At 53.6% G+C, this 18,725-nt stretch overlaps 1 protein-coding gene across 8 annotated transcripts in view; it reads right to left on the reverse strand.

Moving 5' to 3' along the window:
• Plch1 (phospholipase C eta 1) overlaps positions 1–18,725 on the reverse strand; it is a 187,356-nt gene that overhangs the window by 28,754 nt on the left and 139,877 nt on the right. For all 8 annotated transcript variants that reach the window (XM_047564925.1, XM_047564930.1, XM_047564929.1 and 5 more), the window contains 3 exons: positions 13,626–13,746; positions 10,475–10,646; positions 5,136–5,243 (listed from right to left, as the gene is read on the reverse strand). In XM_047564925.1, the coding sequence (XP_047420881.1) occupies positions 5,136–5,243; positions 10,475–10,646; positions 13,626–13,746 (401 nt within the window). The remainder of the gene's footprint in view (positions 1–5,135; positions 5,244–10,474; positions 10,647–13,625; positions 13,747–18,725) is intronic.

Consider the following 18,725-nt stretch of genomic DNA (forward strand, 5'->3'; position numbering starts at 1 on the left):
AAGTCTTGAACCCCTAAAGCCATCACACTGGGTAAGCACTCCAGCACTGAGCCATGACTCCAACCCCTGTAAAATGGATTTCTTTTTCTTTTTTTTTTTTTTTTTTTGCAGTGCAGGGGATCGAACCCAGGGCCCTGTGCTTGCAAGGCAAGCACTTTACCAACTGAGCTATCTCCCCAGCCCTAAAATGTATTTCTTAAAGAATGAGAACTGAAGGTCAGAATGGCGCCTTGACCACATGCTGCAGCATGGATCTGTGTTGTCGGGCAGAAGTCCATGTTCGTGCCAGCGCACCTCCCTCCAGGGCTCTCAGGTGACAGGTGCATCGGTGCTGAGCAGGTACACTTAACCATGCTGCAGACGGACGGGCTGTCATCCAGACTTGGACACTCCGTTTACAGAGCAGGGCACAGTAGATTCAGTAGGACTCGGGGCCCCTGGATTTTCAGAATGGCAAATGAGCGTGGCTTCAGGGCCGAGTCACCAGCCGTGTGCCCCTAACGGTGAGTCCGCCCGTGCGTCCTCTGAAGCTTGCAGCCGGGCACCGACGTCTCCTCTCTAGCTATGGAAGCCCTGGATGGCACCTTCTTCCACACAGGAAATCCACTGCCGGCCGTGGCCACCATCCTGGGTTATGGCCACTGGCTCTCTTGGAGGCCACATAGCCTTTGTGGCAGCACCTGCTGCCTCACCTGCCTTTTATGCTGTGGAGATGGCGCCCGTCCCCCAGCCTCACCAGTCGCCTCTGCTGGCCTCAGACGGCTCTGCAGCTTCCTCCCTCTCAGCTTTCACAGGACGGAAGAGAGCTGGGGCCCTGCTCTGGCTGAGGCCCCAGCCTAGGGGACGTCGTGGCTGGTTTGGTTTTTCTGTCCAGGCCACTGAGACGTTCTCCATGTCAGCGATAAGGCTACCACTTCTTCTTACCCACGTGTCCACCTAGCGGCACTTTTCATTTCCTTCAACAACTTTTCCTTGCCGACTTTGGCGCAAGAGGCCTAGCTTTCAGCTGTCTCCATTTTCTACGTCTTCCGCCTGAGCTTTGCCATTTCTAGCTTTTGATTTAAAGTGAGGGACATGCAACTCTTCCCTTCCCTTGAAAACGCAGGAGCCAGTGTAGGGCGATTAATTGGTCTAATTTCACGACTGTGTCTCAGGGGCTGGGGAGGCCCCAGGAGGGGCAGCAAGCGGGGAGGAGCAGTTGATGGAGCAGGGGAATCACACACGTCCATCCATCAGGTCCACTGTCTCACACGGGAGCAGTTCAGGGTGCCCAAGACGATTACAGCAGCCACAGCAAAGATCAGTGGTCACATCACCATGTCAGACACAAGAACAATGAGAAGTCTGAAATACTGTGGGAATCACCAAGATGCCGCCCAGAGATGTGAAGTGAAGCACTCGATGCTGGAAAACGGGGCTCAGAGACTTGCTCGGCAGTCACCACACACTCCGACTAGTTTAAAAAAAGTATTATCTGTGAAGTGCAATCAAATGAGGTATGCTCGTTTAGAAAAAAGGAACTGGAACTGTGTTCCCTGCTGTCTCACCAGGCAGGGTCACAAACGGGACTGCATCTGAACCAGCGGGCGCCCTTTATGGCACACACTGGGGCAGCCAAGCCTCACCAGGACAGAGGCAGGAAGACTCAGCAACTCACCCAAACACACACCCGTCCCCTGGCTGAGCCAAGCCTGGAACCCAATGCTTCCCGTTCAAAACTGTATCTGAGTCACCGTCCAGTGCTACGCTGCATATGAAAAGGTGTGAGAGAACAAGGTGAATTCCTGAGGGGTGTGCGGAAGTCAAACCGGTCCTGAGCAGGCTCACGTTAAGCAGCCGTTATTCCTACCGTGACACCGTGGTGTATTCTGCAGACCCTCTGTGGAGACAGCAGGCCTCCCTCCAGGCCAGCAGTGGATCCGGGAGAAGACGCCCAGGTCTTCAACCCACCCGGCATTTGATCAACTGGCCGGAGCCTGATGGGGAGCGTGGGTGTTGTGGGGACCAAAGAGAAAGCACATGGGCACTGGCGAGCCCGGCGTCACAGAGGGTCTTCCACCGGCGTCCGTTTCCTTCCTCTTCAGGCCTCACAGAGCTGGACACAGTAAGATGCCCGACGGCCACTGTGCAAACACTCCTCCCGTCAGCAGAGCCAGGAGACTGGGCAGGAGGAGAATGCTGACCACTCCTCCCTCCCATCCTTACGCACCGAGCTGCCGGGAACGACCGCTGCCTGCCATCTTTCTTCTTCTCTGTGATTTACAGCACAAGAAACTTTGCAGCCGTGGAGAACAAATAACTATGTGGTTGAGGTTTAAGACTGTATTAGCATTGTGTCCTGGAATCCAACAGCCCTGCTGAAGCTGAGACAGACACTTGACCTCGAGCCCCAACAGCCACCAGGCAGCTGTACCAGGGACCACGGCTGAGAGCTCCCCGGGCCAGTGGGGGAGGGAGGTCACTGTCACCAGGGCCTGAGGGAGCAGCCATTTAGTATGGTCAAGAGCAGTTTCCACCAGAGGAGTAATCAGGGTTCCTAATTGCCTTTTCTGAGAGGTAAATGTCATCTAGGAATCTGCTCAAACCAAGCAATCGAACGTGGAAACACATTCTTGTTTTGTCTCCAGCATGAAACTAAAGCATCACCTGCTCTAGATCTGGAAGAAGCAAAGAAGGGAGGGTCCAGGTCAGCGGGTTCTGCTTTTCACCTTGGCAACCGGGAGTTGCCAAGGAGTGTACAGGAGTCCCAGGCTGTGCACACCCCCGGCAAGTCACGCCAAAATCTCCGGGCTGCAGTCAGGCATTTCAGAAAGCGTCCCTGTCACCCTGGTGTGCAGCCGAAGGTGGGGACCTCTGCTTGAGAACAAAATGAGAAGCCAGACCTGGAGTATCTCGAGACACCCCGGAACGGCCCCCACCCCCTGGAGCTAGAGTCTCTGGCAGTAGGAAAACAACAGATTGGCTGCCCTCTGAAGTGCCTGTACCTCTGTAGCCCCTTCCTCAGGCCATGGCTGGAGAGCTGCTGCTTCCAGGCCTGAGTCTGCGCGCTTACTCCTGCCCTCTCCTGTCCCCTTAAAACACGTTCTTCTGTGCAAAGACCAGTCACATCATGTACTGGAAACGACCAGAGTCGTCCAGGCCACCTTCTCCATTTCCACTCCTCACTGCCAGGACACGACCTCCTGGCTGCATTGGGCACTTTATTTCAGAGTGGACGTTGTCCTTCTTCCTTTTTTTTCTTCCGAACCTGCAAATAATGTTTTTATATATTTTTTTCTGTCATTTTTTATCGGTGCCTTATAGTTGTACATATTGATGGGATTTTGTTTACATGTTGTTACATATTTGTAAATGCACACAGTACACAATAGAACAAAGGTGATGGTGCATCTCCTACAGGAGACGCTCAGGAAAAATGTGCTGAACGCACAAAGACTCTACGGAACCTCACAAGAACTATGTTCCCGACACAAACGCCGACCTGAACTCTTTACTTGTTGCAGTAACTCAGAAATAACTCAGAAATAACTTAGAAAGCTAACCACACTCTGTAAACTTGAAACTGAGATTAAGACCTTCTGTAAGGTGATTTTTGGTTCAGGTAAACAGTGCACATTTTTGCACAGAAATATGATCAGGCATATTTAAATTCACTGTCCAGATAAGACATTTGAACTCTCTGCCAACAACAGGACTACAGACGGCCTGATTTTAAGATAATGTTTTGGCTTTCTGAACACAGTGTTGCCTTTCTCAAGAGAGTTCAGAAACAGATAGAAGAGGTGAGTAAAGATACAAAGCTTTATATATTTCCCCCAAATTTTGGTTTCTTTACAAATTTTCCTTCCCAATGTACAACAAAAAGACAGCTGTAAACCCTTACATTTAAGGGGCTCTCCATTTCCACTTGGGTCAAATGGAAGATCGTGCCTACCTTTATAGGATCATGTTTTAAACCATCTACTTATTTGGGTACCTGGAAGTCAACTAAAGGACCAAATCAGGGGAAGAAGACCACTCACTGGTCATTTCTTAGAAATGAAAACAAGTATCTAGAAGACCAAGTAAAAAGCTATTTAAAATATGAGCTGCATTTTCAGTTACGTCCATCTGTTTAGACGTCCTGTGACCCTCACCCTGTCAGCTAGGGGGATGTAACAGCTGAACATAAACTCCTGAAAGGCAAAAGACGAACACAAATGCCAATTCTCCTTTTTTAATTTCAAGCTAATCTTCCCCAATTCACCCCTGAAAGTGCATAAAAACCAGGAAAGCAGTGCCTACTGAGACCTCAGCTGCCACTGAATTCTGCCAGGTCCCCCGACCCTTCGGATGAGTGTGATCCAGAAGAAAGCAGGTGGCCGCTGACGATGGAACACTCGGGGGAAGCACGCACGGCCTGCTTTTCTGGAGGACACAGAGTCCTGATGTCCAAAGGCAGGCCCCCTGCTACAGAAAAGGGACGCTAGCTCCGGCACTGCGCTGGGCGCTCTGGGGCCGTCCCGGGGCTCTGGGACCAGGTGAGCTGCGGAAGGTGGAGCAGCGCCCGTCTCTGAGCCTTCCATCTCCTGGACCTCGTGGCTGAGTGGGGTTCCTGCAAGAGCAGCGTCTTGATCCCAGAAGGGGGTCTGAAGACCCAGGCAGGTAACTAGCCCATCTGTGCCCGTTTGTTTGGGATGTGGTAAGTTACGCGTTTAGCCAGGAGTCAGGCCTGGCAGGGCTTGGAATTTCTCAGTCCATTCTCTTCGAGAGCCGACCCCCGAGAGAAGCAGGCCGGGCCGTGCAGCTGGGGTGCAGGCTGGCCCTGAGGGTAGCGTAGCAGGGCTGCAGGAACCAAGGGGCATGGCCGTCCCAGTTAGGCTTTACCCATGGTGGGACAGGACGGGCTTGGTCTCTGGAGGGGCAGGTGGGTGAGCGCCTACCACACCTTCCAGTCATGAGGCCTCAGAACCCCTGCTCACTCACCAACAGGCCGTGGGGCACGCTGGGACACGGAGTGGTTTCCAACATGTCCTTTCCACGCCACAGAGGCCACATTTGTGAAGACCCACTTGGACTCACTTGGACCCACTTGGACCCACTTGGACCCACTCTACTGCGGCCCTAATGGTAGCGCAGCCCAGCCCGCCACTCACACACTGGAGCTTGAACTTGCACTCGTCTTCAATCTCATCCGCACTGTCTTCGTCAGAAACTTCCCCTTCCTCTGCATCATCCCCAAGGTGATAAGGCAGCTTCTTGCCCTGGAACGGATCAAAACATCCCATTTAGAAATGAAAACAAATTCGCCACAGGCAAAAGGGAGAAGCAACCCAAGTGTCCACTGGCAGATGAACAGATAAGCAAAATGTGGTTTACACACACAGCGGAATATTATTCAGCCTTTAAAAAGACTGAGATTCTGATCCATATTAGAACATGATGGACCTGGAAGGCAGGGTGCTAAGTTAAACAAGCCAGACACAAGAAGGCACGGGCTGTGAGATTCCACCTACAGGAGGCGCCAAGAACAGGCAAATTCATAGCCGGTGAAACAGTGGTGGCCAGGGCGGCTGGAGCAGGCCAGGCCCTTGTTGCCGACGGGCATGGAGGTTCAGATCACAAGCTGGGAAGCGTTCTGGAGGTGGGTTTGTACAGTGATGTGTTCTTGACGTGGCGGAACAGTGCGCTTTAAAATGAGCGAGAAGGCAGGCAGATTTTATGTTGCGGGGTTTTTACCACAATTTTCAAAAGTACAAAATGAAAATAAAATGAAGTATCTCAGGTCAACCATGACTTCAGACTCACCAGAAGGAAGACAGTTTGAATTTGGGAAAAAGTAAGTCTGGACAGGACTTTTAAGAAAATGCAGTCACATCACCTCAGTGAAATGTAATTAACTAGGGCCACTATACTAAAATAAAAACCAAAAAACCACATCAGAATGGCTTCTCCTTAAGGGCACGTGACGATGGTGATAAGGCACCGTGTACCGCGGCTGGCCTAAAGTTCAGTCACGAGAGGTCCCTGCGTTGGACGCCGACACCCCGGGCAGCAGGAAGAGCGGGCGTTGGAAGTGACTCAGTCACAAGGGCCCCAGTGAGCGGCCGTGCCCCTTGTCATGTGAGGGCCTGCAGTAAGTGCCACCTGAGGCTCCCACCCAGCACCCAACCCACCAGCACCTGGAGCTGGGACTCCAGGACTATAAGCAGTGAGAGCCATTGCTCAGGGTCACCCAGGAGACCTTGTGCTGATGCCGCCCAAAGGGACGAAGGGTGAGCCCCCAGAGCAGCTTGTTCTCCCGGGCAGGTGGCACGTGTCCTTGGTGGTCACGTGCAGCTAGCAGGCCCTTCTTCCCCAGGATGCAGTGAGTCTCCTGAGCAGCCTGAGCACAGCTCAGGACCAGGCCGTTCAGCATTCCAGAAACCAGGGGATTTGTGACAAAGGAAACTTCGTGTAAGACGGTGAGACACTCCAGTTGTCAGACGGCATTCATCCTCAAGGACCACGAGAGATGGGGTCCAGGGTCACACTCAGGCACCAAACTCTGAAGATGCTCAAGCCCTGGATATAAAACAAGGTAGTATCTGCACATCACCTAGCACAAAAATCATCTCTCGATCGTTCGTGACACCTAATACGATGTGGGTATGGAAGTGGCAGAACGACAGGGGGGATGTGTGTGCGTGTCCAGGACGGTACCGCTTCTTCCAGTTGTTTTCCACCCAGGGCCTGTGGACTCTGCCCACACAGGGCCCACTACACAGACCCAAGGCAGACGCGAGAGGCATCAAAAGTGAGAGGGGGACAGGTCAAGTGTTAGGAATAGTTATCTCTGGGTAAGAGAACCATGAGTGACCTAGTTATTTTCTCCTCTTCTCTATTTCCTAATTCTTATTTAGAAAAAAGTAAAAGTAAATTGTAAAAGACCAGAAGAGGACGCGGCCTGGGGCTGGGCCTCCAGGGCCCCCCTGCATCAGCAGGCTCCTCTCGCCAGCAGCCAGACGGTCACAGGAAATGGGGGTGGGGACAGGCACACGACCCAGCGGCCTCCGAGACTGCACCTCCTGAAACCCCTCGCCTGGGCCAGGCTGGACCCACTCCTAACAGGACAGAGGAGGGACCCGTGTCACTGCTGGGATCAGCTGCTGCCCGACTCTGCCTTCCCCTGGCCTCTGCTCCCACTCCTTCCTCAGGTCTCTCTGTCTCCTCCTCTCCTTCTCCCTCCCTCTCACTGTGCTATGGAGACACCTACGTGGCAGGGACAAAGGCCTCTCACCAATGACAGCCACTCAGCCATCTTGGAAGGCGAGCCCCCAGTCCAGCCTTGAGACACCTGTGGCCTGGCCCCGGCTGACGCCCTAGTGACAAGCTCAGGAGAGGCCTTGAGCAGAGGGCCCAGCCGGTCACACGCAGGCCCCTGATGAGCTGCTGCATTCGGAGCCGTCTGCTCCGCAGCAGCAGATGCCTAGAATCATGAACCAAAGCTGGCAGAACGAACCCAGCGAAGGTCCTACTTCCAACACAGCCAGGCAGAGTGGCGGCTTCCGCTCCACCATCCACACGGCGGACAGCAGGAACGCTGCCAGGGAGGCTGGCCCGGCCCTGCACGGCCTGCATCCTCCTCCCCACCCGCTCCCGTCCAGCTGAGGCCGACCTGGGCCGGGGAGACTGCTGGCTCTGCCCCGCACCCACCCTTGCCCCTCCCTCCTGCAGGTCTGTCGCCCAGCCCGCCCTCAGGAAGTCTCCACCCTGGTTCTTGCGCCCTCCTGGGTTCCCAGAGCTCTAGAGCACTGAGTACCGAGTCTTTAGCACTGCCACGCTTCTAAGCTGATTAGATAACTCCTGTAATCAAACTAAATATTAATCAAAATTATTGGGATTTGGAGACTTAAATTTATCTTCTTTAGCTGACAGAGGGGTATTTAGAAGATTAAAAAGATGGGGACTAATTTGGTAGTATCAATTACAAGGCAGCTCAGAATTAAGGCATTTGTTTATTTATTTATTTAGCACCAAGGGTGGATCCCAGGGGCATTTAATCACTGAGCCACATCCCCAGCCCTTCTTGGTTTTTTGTTTTTTAGGGTTTTTATTTGGTACCAGGGATTGAACTTAGGAACACACCACCACTGAGTCACATCTCTAACCCTTTTTATATTTTATTTTGAGGTGGGGTAAGTTGCTTAGGGCCTCACTAAGTGGCTGAGGCTGGCTCAATCCTCCTGCCTCAGCTCCCCCACAAGCTGCTGAGATTACAGGTATGTGCCACCACGCCCGGCTAAGGCATTGATGCGTGTTTATTATTTTAGGTCTTATTGACACGGAAGACTCCTACAAAACAAGTCTCTTTCCCTTTATTCCAGGGAACATGCATAGAGTAGCTCTGATCATATGGCAGCACCAGAAATAAGGTCCACAAGTTAAGTGGTGGCCAGCTGTCCTCAGGAGAGGACAGACAAGAATCAGCACCTTTCATTGCTCACCATCAACCTTCACTCAAGGCCAGCTTCATCTTGGGCACCATGGCAGACACCAAGAGGGCCCTCTGCACAAGACATCGGAAATGTGGGAACAGCACTGTCCGCCTCTGAAATACCACACACACACACACACACACACACGCACACACACACGCACACACATGCGCGCACACACACGCGTGCGCACACACACACACACACACACACACACACACACACAAATGATTCCTGGTCACCCAGGAAGAAAAACAGAAGCACATCATTTTTAACGTCTCTTGCCAATGGTGCTGCTCCTAAAGGAAACTAGAATCTTGTGACTCCATGACTGACCGAGACCCGAGGAGATGTAATTGAGAGCAGCCCAGGGGTCTCCTAGGGTCCTTTCTGATCTACACACTGCCTCGCGCAGGTGTCACACTCTGGGATTGGATTAAGTCACCATGCATTAAGGAAATGCTGCCAGAGACAGGGCAATGGCCTCCTCCTGGCGTCCAGCTCCGAGCTGCCTGAGCCACACCAGGAAAGTGGGAAACTAGGAATGCAGAGCGGTGGTTACTTTCAGCAATAAAATCCACAAAAAATTGCCAAGTTTGTTATGATTTTCGTTCCAAAGCAATTCTTTGTTACTTTTTCAGGATGTGTGTGTGAGTGTGTGTATGTGTGTGTGTGTGTGTGTGTTATAGATGAGTGCATGCACACACATGGCTGGAAAGTACGTGTGTAACAGTCACAACCTGTCAACACACTGCTACTACCCCCACCAGTGAGTGATGCAGACCTGCCTTGGTTCTCCTGGTGCCCCCAAGCCCAGGGGCATTCTGTGCCAAAAGGCCCAAAGTCAACTCACGTAGAAGGGACTCAATTAGCGCACATCAAATATCCACCTAAACTCCATCCCCATCACCTGGGCCGCCCGCATGTTGCATCTCACTGAAGAACATCGAGGAAACCCAGGGGCAGGTGCCGTGCTGCCCACGTGACATTTCACTTTCTAACCCAGAACCTGGTTTCAAGGTGAGGATTGGCCTTAACAAGACCTGGGCAAATTGGCCTGAGCAGCCTTCCCTCTGGTGTCCCTTGGAGCTGTCATTCAAAACGCCTCTTTCTGAGGATACCTCTTTTGCTGGTTCTGAATCTATGACTTTCATTTAATTATGGAAAACTGGCTTTCTCAAGGTGCACGCTCACTGCTCTCCCTCACTGCCCTGGTAGGGATGTAGGGACCTGCCTCAAAAGGCGCTGTCTGCCACTGCCCCCTCCTCCGCGGTGACGTTTGGTGTTGGGTGCACACCGCTTTCAGGTAAGCAGGACCCTGTTTGAATATTAACAGCGCCGGACTCTCGTCCTCAATTTTAATCTCAAAACAACACAACCATCCAAAGTGGCTGTGGAACAAACATGAAATTCACAGGAGTGAGGCGAGAGCTCGGTGTGCGGGACCTAAAGACCGAGCGACTGTCCCGCTGCGGCCTTCGCGTGGACAGACGGCGCCCGGTGCAGGCTCTGCTGCTGGGGTCGCTGCGTCCACCCGCCGCCTCCCGCACCCCGGGGGTTGGGGGGGAGCGGGTGTCTGTGCCTGCAGTCCTCGGAAGCCGCGCGTCTCACTCACATAACCAAAACTGAAACTGATCAGCCGTGAAGATGCGCTTTTCCTTTGGCAGACAGCTCCTGCAGCTCGAAATGGGGGAAAGCGTCTGAGGAAACGCTCCCACGTGGACTCAGGAGCCTTCTCCTCTCCTGGCCTCTCCCCACCCCCACACGCTTCTCCCTGGTGTGAACGCTTCCAACTAAAGGATGCATGCTGGGCTTGAGGTGGCACAAAGCCAACGCTGACTCCTGGTCGGGGGCCTTCCTCTGAAGGCATGACCGGGAATCGACACCCAGCGCACGTCCACGGGGCAGTCCCTCGTGCGCTGCTTCAGTTACGACCCTCCTTTTAAGCTGGGATTTAGTAAATGCAGGAACCAGCTCCGCGGGTCATGGAGCCTCCCTGCAGACCCTGGAATACTGACCTTCACTAGGATTTTTCCCTTCAGACTCTGAGGGCTGGGGAGCTGCTTGCCCTCTCCAGGGTCTATGGACGACAGGTCCAGCCTGTCCTGGAAGATCCCCTTCAGGTACTGAGCGATCTTCCTCTGCTGCTGGATGCTGCAGTGGTTCTCAATGGACAAGATGACCGGGAACCTGGGGAGACAACAGCGGATTCCGAGGTCAGAAGCAGGCCACACGAGCATCTCTGAAGATGATCCTGTATTCGTAGTGCTCTCAATCCTAGCGACAGGGCCTGCCGTAGTGGCGAGAATTAAAATGCTTCTAAAATGGGGACGTTAGACACGCGTTGAACAAATTCACTTTGCCGGGGACAACAACTGATCAAAAGACCAACCCACACGGGGCGACTTGATCTGATATCCTGCACCAGGCAAAGACCGGTGGGTAAGCCACGTATCTTTCAAAAGGAAAAAAAAGGTTTTCAGAAAAATGATAAGCTTAAGGGAGGAAAGGAAACTCACACAAGGCAATTTTGTCTTATTTCTTCAAAAGTGTGGACTGAGCCATCATTACATATCATGAAATGCAGTTATTTCCTCTTAAAAAATATCATCAGTTCTCAGCTTGAAAATTACTATTGAGGATAAAATAAGGCAATAAAACTTTGTGTTTTATACCTTCTTGTGTCAGGCATCTCAAAACCCTTTTATAGAATTATATATTGGTCTTTATTAAAACAGAAACGGGCTGGTATCATTCTCCACCAGCAGAGAATGGTGCTTCTACGGATTCTCTACAGACGTGCAATCCATGTATGGTGAAGAACCAAAGGCAGCCTGCGGGTGGGCGGCCAAGGCAGCAAGGAACCGGGGCACACTGCCTAATTTCACTCCTCTCTCAACGTATTTTTCTGCAAAACCAGAAATTATTTTGACACTGGGTGCTGCGGCACACACCCGTAATCTCCCAGCAACTCTGGAGACAGAGGTTTCAAGCCTGGGCAATTTAAAATAAAAAATAAAAAGGGATGGGGTGCAGCTCAGTGATGAAGTGACCCTAGGTTCAATCCCCAGCACAACACAAAAAAATTATTTTGAATTCAACTTTATTGATTCTTTTTATTGTTTTGCATCCGCTATCAGAAATACTAGCCAATATATATTTATTTCTAGAGCATTCCAGAAATGTTTTGGAAAAGAAAACAACAAACTATGAACCCTGAGGTGTCTTGCATTCACAGTAGGGAATTTAACAATAAAATTTTAAAGTATCAATCTGCTTATAAAAGGCCTGTGTCAGCTCATGCTTAGAATAAGGCTGTGCTTCTCGACAGGGGAAGGGATGATTTTGTGTTCCCTCCCATAAGGGACATTTGTCCATGTCTGGGGACATTTTTGTGGTCACAATTCAAAGGGCACCACTGGCATTTCATGAGGAGACGCCACCCTACAATACCCAAGACAGGGCCCTACAACAAAAAATCACTCAGCAGAAACCCTGGTGGCGAGATGTGGCCACAGTTTAAGAAAGAAAAGGAAAGGACCTGAATTTTTAAATATACTAAATAAGAGTATTAATTGTTTTAATTTAAAGCACATTTCCTGCAAGAGTCCCCAAGCTTGCAGTAAGCAGACCAGGGGGTCTTCCAAGGGGCTCAGGAAGCATGTCTGGGAAAGACAGACCACGCCACTAGGACTGTGCAAAGACCGGCCAGAGTTTACAGCTCAATATTCTTGCATGTAGAAGACACCATAAATGATGCAGCAGGAATCTCTTATTAGAAAAGCATTTTAACCTCATGGTTAATTAGTAAGACCAAATATTAAAAATTTTAAAGGCTACTAACTTGTAAAATATTAATTTTACGCAACTGTAATTTTAATTTGCTTCTTTAATTCAAAAACCTTTCCTCGTCTGTCTGGTATACGGCAGGAACCTGCTAGGCAACCAGGAATGGATGGGAGGAGACGGAGACACAGCGCCCTATTCCCATGAGTTCAGTCTCACAGGTTTAAAAGAGGGCAAGTCACCGACAACTGGGACAGGGTGTTAGGACACATGGCAGAAATACGCTCGGGGTGCTAAGTACAGAGAAAAGAAAGGTTCAGTCATCTGGTGGGTCAGTAGCTTGCCAGAGGGACAGCACTTAAGTGACCCCGCAAGACAAGCAAGAATCCTGCAGGTGGGCAGTGGGGAAGGGGGTCCAGGCAGGGGGCCCAGCACTGGCCGGGGTGGGAGCTATCTGAGCACCAGGCCTGCAGGGAAGCAGAGGGCTGGTCCCTGGAGGCATGGAGGGCAGGCAGGGGTGCCGTGCACAGTGAGGGGGCTTCTGAAGGACCTGTCAGTGGGAATCACAACATGGTGCGTGACTTCCGAAGGAAGAGAAGGCTCCGGTGCAGGGGACAAGCTGGTGGCCAAGGTGGCGAGATGGAGCACAGACGGCTGGGGAGCAGGACTGAGAGAGCTGGCCGCCCACAGGACTCTGGGTCCGGCTCAGGGAAAAAGGAGATAGAGCAGGGGCAGGAGGAGCTGCCCAGCCGGCGAGGGCCATGAGCCAAGATGGCCGAGTCTCACCTTCTGCCCAGCGTGGCTTCTGCACGACAGGTGACTCCGACAGACATTTCCTACGCATTTTTCCATATAACCCTGGCCTTGGGAAAGAGGTCTGGGCACATAATTAGAAAAATATCCAAAAGTAAGGCCAAGGGCAACACCTGAGGAGACAGTATTAAGGGAGCAGAGGACCCGAGGCCAAAACAGGAGGCAGCAGCGGCGGCGGAGGAGAGGTAGCCATGGCATGGCCAAAGCTCACTCGGGGGAAATGCCACTGTCCAACGACAGTCGGCCCCACAAGGCTCTCAGGCCCTGGGTAGTTCTGCAGACCTAGGTGATCCGTAGTGTGATGTCACACCGAGAACACTGGTTACGCACAGTAACTGGTGTTTCCAGCCTCCACGGACCCCGGCACCCCGCCTGGGTCTAAAAATTCAGAGGCCACTCTTTGCGAGGATACTTCAAGGAGGCCAGGAGAGAGGGACGGGGGAGGAGTGGGGGAGCACGGGGAAGCGGAGGCTGAACCCTGTCATCTGCTGGTGCCACTGTGGGGGCAGGTGAGGGCCGGCGGGCGAGGAGAGGCGGGCCGGGGCGGGCTCCTGGGCCTGAGGGGCTTACTCGTTCTTCACGAAGGCGTGCTTGTTGATGGTCTCCACGACGTCCCGGAAGAGGATCTTGGAAGTCAGAGTGTAGCCGTGATGCACCACCGGCTCTCCATCCGGGCCGTCCCAGCAGTCCACTGCCCAAAACAGAAGCTCGTCAACGACACGGCATCTCTGGCACCTACTGACACTTCTGGAAACACCAGACACGTTTCCAGTCTGTCATCTGAAATCATGCCCACTGACAGACATAAGATTTCAGACAGAGAGACGGGTGTTCTGGTATAGTCATCAGGACAAAGAATGAAAGATAATACGTGGTTCGGGTGTTTGTGCTCATAGTTTACAAAGATATACTCCTGCGCGGTCCAGCATTTACCAAAAAGTCTGTGAGCGGGGAATGTGAATCCTACCAAGTGTTTCCCAAGATGTGAGCGTTCTTAGAAATGTCCGCGTTCCTTCTGCAGGTTTCTAAGGTAAGACACGGCATCTCTCAAATCACCAACAGGCCGTGTCATGATCGCTCACTCAGACCCACTGTTTCCATTAGAATGATTCTTGTTTTGTTAATTGTATAGTAATAAAAACTAGCATTGACGTCCTGAGTGCAAATCCTCAGGCTCTGCCCAAATCTGTGTTCAAGCGTTGGAATCTTGCGAAACAGAAACAGTGGCTGCACTTGCTGGCAATGACCATGTCCCTGTGAGGTGGTCGCAATGCCACAGGCACAGGGTAACTTACAGCCTTGATGCTACTCCTGTGCTGCACCTGGAGGACCATGTGGGGTTCCAGGAGGAACCAGCTCCCTGACCTGGTCACTTCCTGTGCTTCCCTTCTGCCCCTGGGCTCTGATTACACACACCATGTTGCTTGTTGCTCAAAAGCCGCCTTTGCACCTCGCACAGCATCCAGAAGGTGGTTTGGAACAAAACGCCGTGCACTAGTGAACGTCCCACGGCAGCTCTGGCTGCTGGCCCCTCGGTCCGTAGTACATCACGTGCCAGAGGCTTCTAGGCACTGGCTAGCCCATGTCCTCGGTCACCCAGCCTAGCACAGCGCAGCCCTGGCCTCCCCGCCTGCCCTTGTGTGGACAATGAGACACGGGCAGAAAGGACAGACCACTTCAGGGTCTGGTCAAGGGAAACTGCCTTCCACAGCCATTGTCCCCTTTCCCCTGAAGTGACTTCGAGTCGTGTGCACCCACGGAGGAGCTGAATCCTAAATCGCCGCCTGAAGACTTGAGCCTGCTCCGGACCCCACATACACGGGAAATATCCTCAGCAGATGACGGAGCAGACCGAGCTCTAAAAGAGCTGCCTCTGCATCTCAGGTCCCGTCTCATGAGCACCTGACTCCTCCGGTTCCCGAATGCACAGCCACTCCCTTATAGTCCCGCTAATCCCCCCACATAATCCCACCTCCACGCCTCTATGGTCAGCCATAGCCCCTTTGGCTTGGCTTATCCAAACGCGATCAAGGCTGAGCTAGCCCCCCGCCGAGCCCCGCCAGACCCTTCCTTATGACCACCAAGAGCCCAGCAGGCAACAGGACCTGGACAGCAGCCCAACAGGAACCAGGTCTGCACGAGGACACAGGTAACGGTGTTCACCATCCATCAGTGCTTGGTAGGCTAAGAATCCTAGTTAGCAGAGCTGATAAAAGTACAAAGTCCAGATCTCACTGCTACGAAATCTCACGATATTTAAATACTGGCAGTCAACACACTTTTTAAAAAATACAGCATGGACCAAACCCACACAGTTCCGCGAGCTGGGTCTGGCTAGGGAAATGGCACCCAGACTCTCCCTCCTTAGGACCACGCAGGTCAGCACCACCTGTCCCCCTTTCTAACAGAACCTACCCGACCCGTGAGTCTATTTCCCCAGGAGGCGACAGCTCCACTTCCTTATGTGGGATTCACAATGCTCACCGTGACCCTGAGGTGACGGTGATGCTCATCCTAGGTGTCGGCCGTACTGGTCCAGGATGGTCACTGTCAGAGACCAGTCTAGACACTGCTGTGAAGATACGCGTGGGTGTGATGGACACTGAATCAGCAGACTCGGGAGAAGCCAATGATCCTGTATGCCGAGGGGCCGCCCCCAGTCAGTGAGGCCTTTAGAGCAAACAGCATGTCCCACAGATGGAGGAATCCTCCTCGCGCGGCAGCACAGAAACCCTACCCGCGTCCCCAGCCTGCTGTGCTTTGGAATTCACAACCACAACGACCAGCCAACCGCAACCCACCTCGGGCCTGCCAGTCAGTCACCCAGGCTTCATCCTGCCAATGCCCACCGTCGTGGGAGCCAACCTCCGAAATCCAGTCCGCCAATCCCAATCCCAACCTCTTTCTCCGAACCTCACGTTGGTCTTGCTTCTCGGGGCAACCCTAGCAGGTACCCATGTGAACCCACTGAATATGGGCCGGTCAAGTGTCTCCCCGGGTGGAAAAAACCGGAAAAAGTAAAAGGAGACAGAACTTTCGAGGTCAGTGTCACAAGGTTCCTGGGAGCAGGATTCAAGGATAAAGAGGCTGTGGGGAGACCACCGTCCTGTCTCCTGCTGCCACGCTGCTGCAGGGGCCTGGGAATGCACCCAAGGCAGAAGACTGACTTACGACTCCTTATGTGCTGGGGGTTCTCTCATCTGTCTCTGGACATGGACATGGAAAGATAGAAGTTTCAAAAATACAGTCACGTGACACACAATGGTGTCTCATCAATGGCAGACCAGCACACGATGGTGGTCCAGGAAGAGTACGGAAAAGTTTCAAAGTCCCCCACGAACCAGCAAGTGCCGTGCTGCATGGCAGCGGCCTCCGACATCGGTGTCTACTGCGTGTCTTGAGGACGGATCAACTCCACCCGGGCCTGTGTGTTATCGGGTGCCACAGCACATTTCCCAGAACCTGTCCCTTTGCTAGGTGATGCACGACAGTAAATGACGGCAACAACTTTCTTCATGACGTACAGTCCCAGCTCGGAAGGAGCAGTGCAACAGGGTCCCTCAAAAATAACCTCGTACCTTTCCAGGGGCACGTCGAAGCCACCCCTGGCCTGCTTCCCACACCCACACCAGAGAGCTCTCAAAACCACCCCCGTCAGCAGAGAGGGAGTGCTGGATGGCACCTGTCACTCAGGCAGAATATCCCTGATTGCAGTGGCGGCCTCTTCCAGGTGTCCTGACGTCACCACCTGTCAGTCAGGGAAGAGGGTGACACTCCCCAACAGCACGGTCTGACCTCGTGGCCTTCACAGGTGCCAGTGGCCGCCAGCGTGTGGCAAGGGTGAAGGCCGCAGTGGGGACACCCTCTGACCCATCCCCGGCCACACGCAGGCAGGGGTCACTTTCAGTCAGGCTACCCGCTCCTGGCCCCAGAGACACCGGATGGAGAACTGGTGGTTCTGGAGGCCGAGCCACTCACCCCACGGCTTGGCACAATAGAAGTGACAGACGTTGTGCCCTGGAGGGCTCCCAGCGATAGGAGGAAGGGCGGTAAACCCACTACCGCAGCAACGCCACACCAGGCCCAGATGGGAGTCAATCCCAACAGCGCACCCCCGTTCACCAGGCTGGAAAGCGAGGAGGGAAGGCCGAGCCAGGAAGGCCAGCCACGGGACTGCGACAAGCCCACCTCCCCACAGGACTAACCGGTCCTCCCAAGGCCCCTGAGAACCCTGCAGCCACTGAGGTCACCAGAAACCCAGTGTCACTGAAGCAGAAGCTCCAAAGGAGAGAGCCCTGCAGGTACAGCACCAGGAAGAGCCCCTTCAGGTCACAGCACCAGGAAGAGCCCCTGCAGGTACAGCACAGGAAGAGCCCCTTCAGGTCACAGCACCAGGAGGAGCCCCTTCAGGTACAGCACAGGAAGAGCCCCTTCAGGTAACAGCACCAGGAAGAGCCCCTGCAGGTCACAGCACCAGGAAGAGCCCCTTCAGATCACAGCACAGGAAGAGCCCCTTCAGGTACAGCACCAGGAAGAGCCCCTTCAGGTCACAGCACCAGGAGGAGCCTCTTCAGGTCACAGCACCAGGAAGAGCCCCTTCAGGTCACAGCACCAGGAAGAGCCCCTTCAGGTCACAGCACCAGGAAGAGCCCCTGCAGGTACAGCACAGGAAGAGCCCCTTCAGGTCACAGCACCAGGAAGAGCCCCTTCAGGTCACAGCACCAGGAAGAGCCCCTTCAGGTCACAGCACCAGGAGGAGCCCCTGCAGGTACAGCACCAGGAAGAGCCCCTTCAGGTCACAGCACCAGGAAGAGCCCCTTCAGGTCACAGCACCAGGAGGAGCCCCTGCAGGTACAGCACCAGGAAGAGCCCCTTCAGGTCACAGCACCAGGAAGAGCCCCTTCAGTTCACAGCACCAGGAAGAGCCCCTGCAGGTACAGCACCAGGAAGAGCCCCTTCAGGTCACAGCACCAGGAAGAGCCCCTGCAGGTCACAGCACCAGGAAGAGCCCCTTCAGGTCACAGCACCAGGAGGAGCCCCTGCAGGTACAGCACCAGGAAGAGCCCCTTCAGGTCACAGCACCAGGAAGAGCCCCTTCAGATCACAGCACAGGAAGAGCCCCTTCAAGTACAGCACCAGGAGGAGCTCCTTCAGGTCACAGCACCAGGAAGAGCCCCTTCAGATCACAGCACAGGAAGAGCCCCTTCAGGTACAGCACCAGGAGGAGCCCCTTCAGGTCACAGCACCAGGAAGAGCCCCTTCAGGTCACAGCACCAGGAGGAGCCCCTTCAGGTCACAGCACCAGGAAGAGCCCCTTCAGGTCACAGCACCAGGAGGAGCCCCTGCAGGTACAGCACCAGGAAGAGCCCCTTCAGGTCACAGCACCAGGAAGAGCCCCTTCAGGTACAGCACAGGAAGAGCCCCTTCAGGTACAGCACAGGAAGAGCCCCTTCAGGTCACAGCACCAGGAGGAGCCCCTGCAGGTACAGCACCAGGAAGAGCCCCTTCAGGTCACAGCACCAGGAAGAGCCCCTGCAGGTCACAGCACCAGGAAGAGCCCCTTCAGGTACAGCACAGGAAGAGCCCCTTCAGGTACAGCACCAGGAAGAGCCCCTTCAGGTACAGCACAGGAAGAGCCCCTTCAGGTACAGCACCAGGAAGAGCCCCTTC

The sequence above is a fragment of the Sciurus carolinensis genome, chromosome 9, assembly GCF_902686445.1.
Source record: "Sciurus carolinensis chromosome 9, mSciCar1.2, whole genome shotgun sequence".
NCBI classification, from domain to species: domain Eukaryota; kingdom Metazoa; phylum Chordata; class Mammalia; order Rodentia; family Sciuridae; genus Sciurus; species Sciurus carolinensis.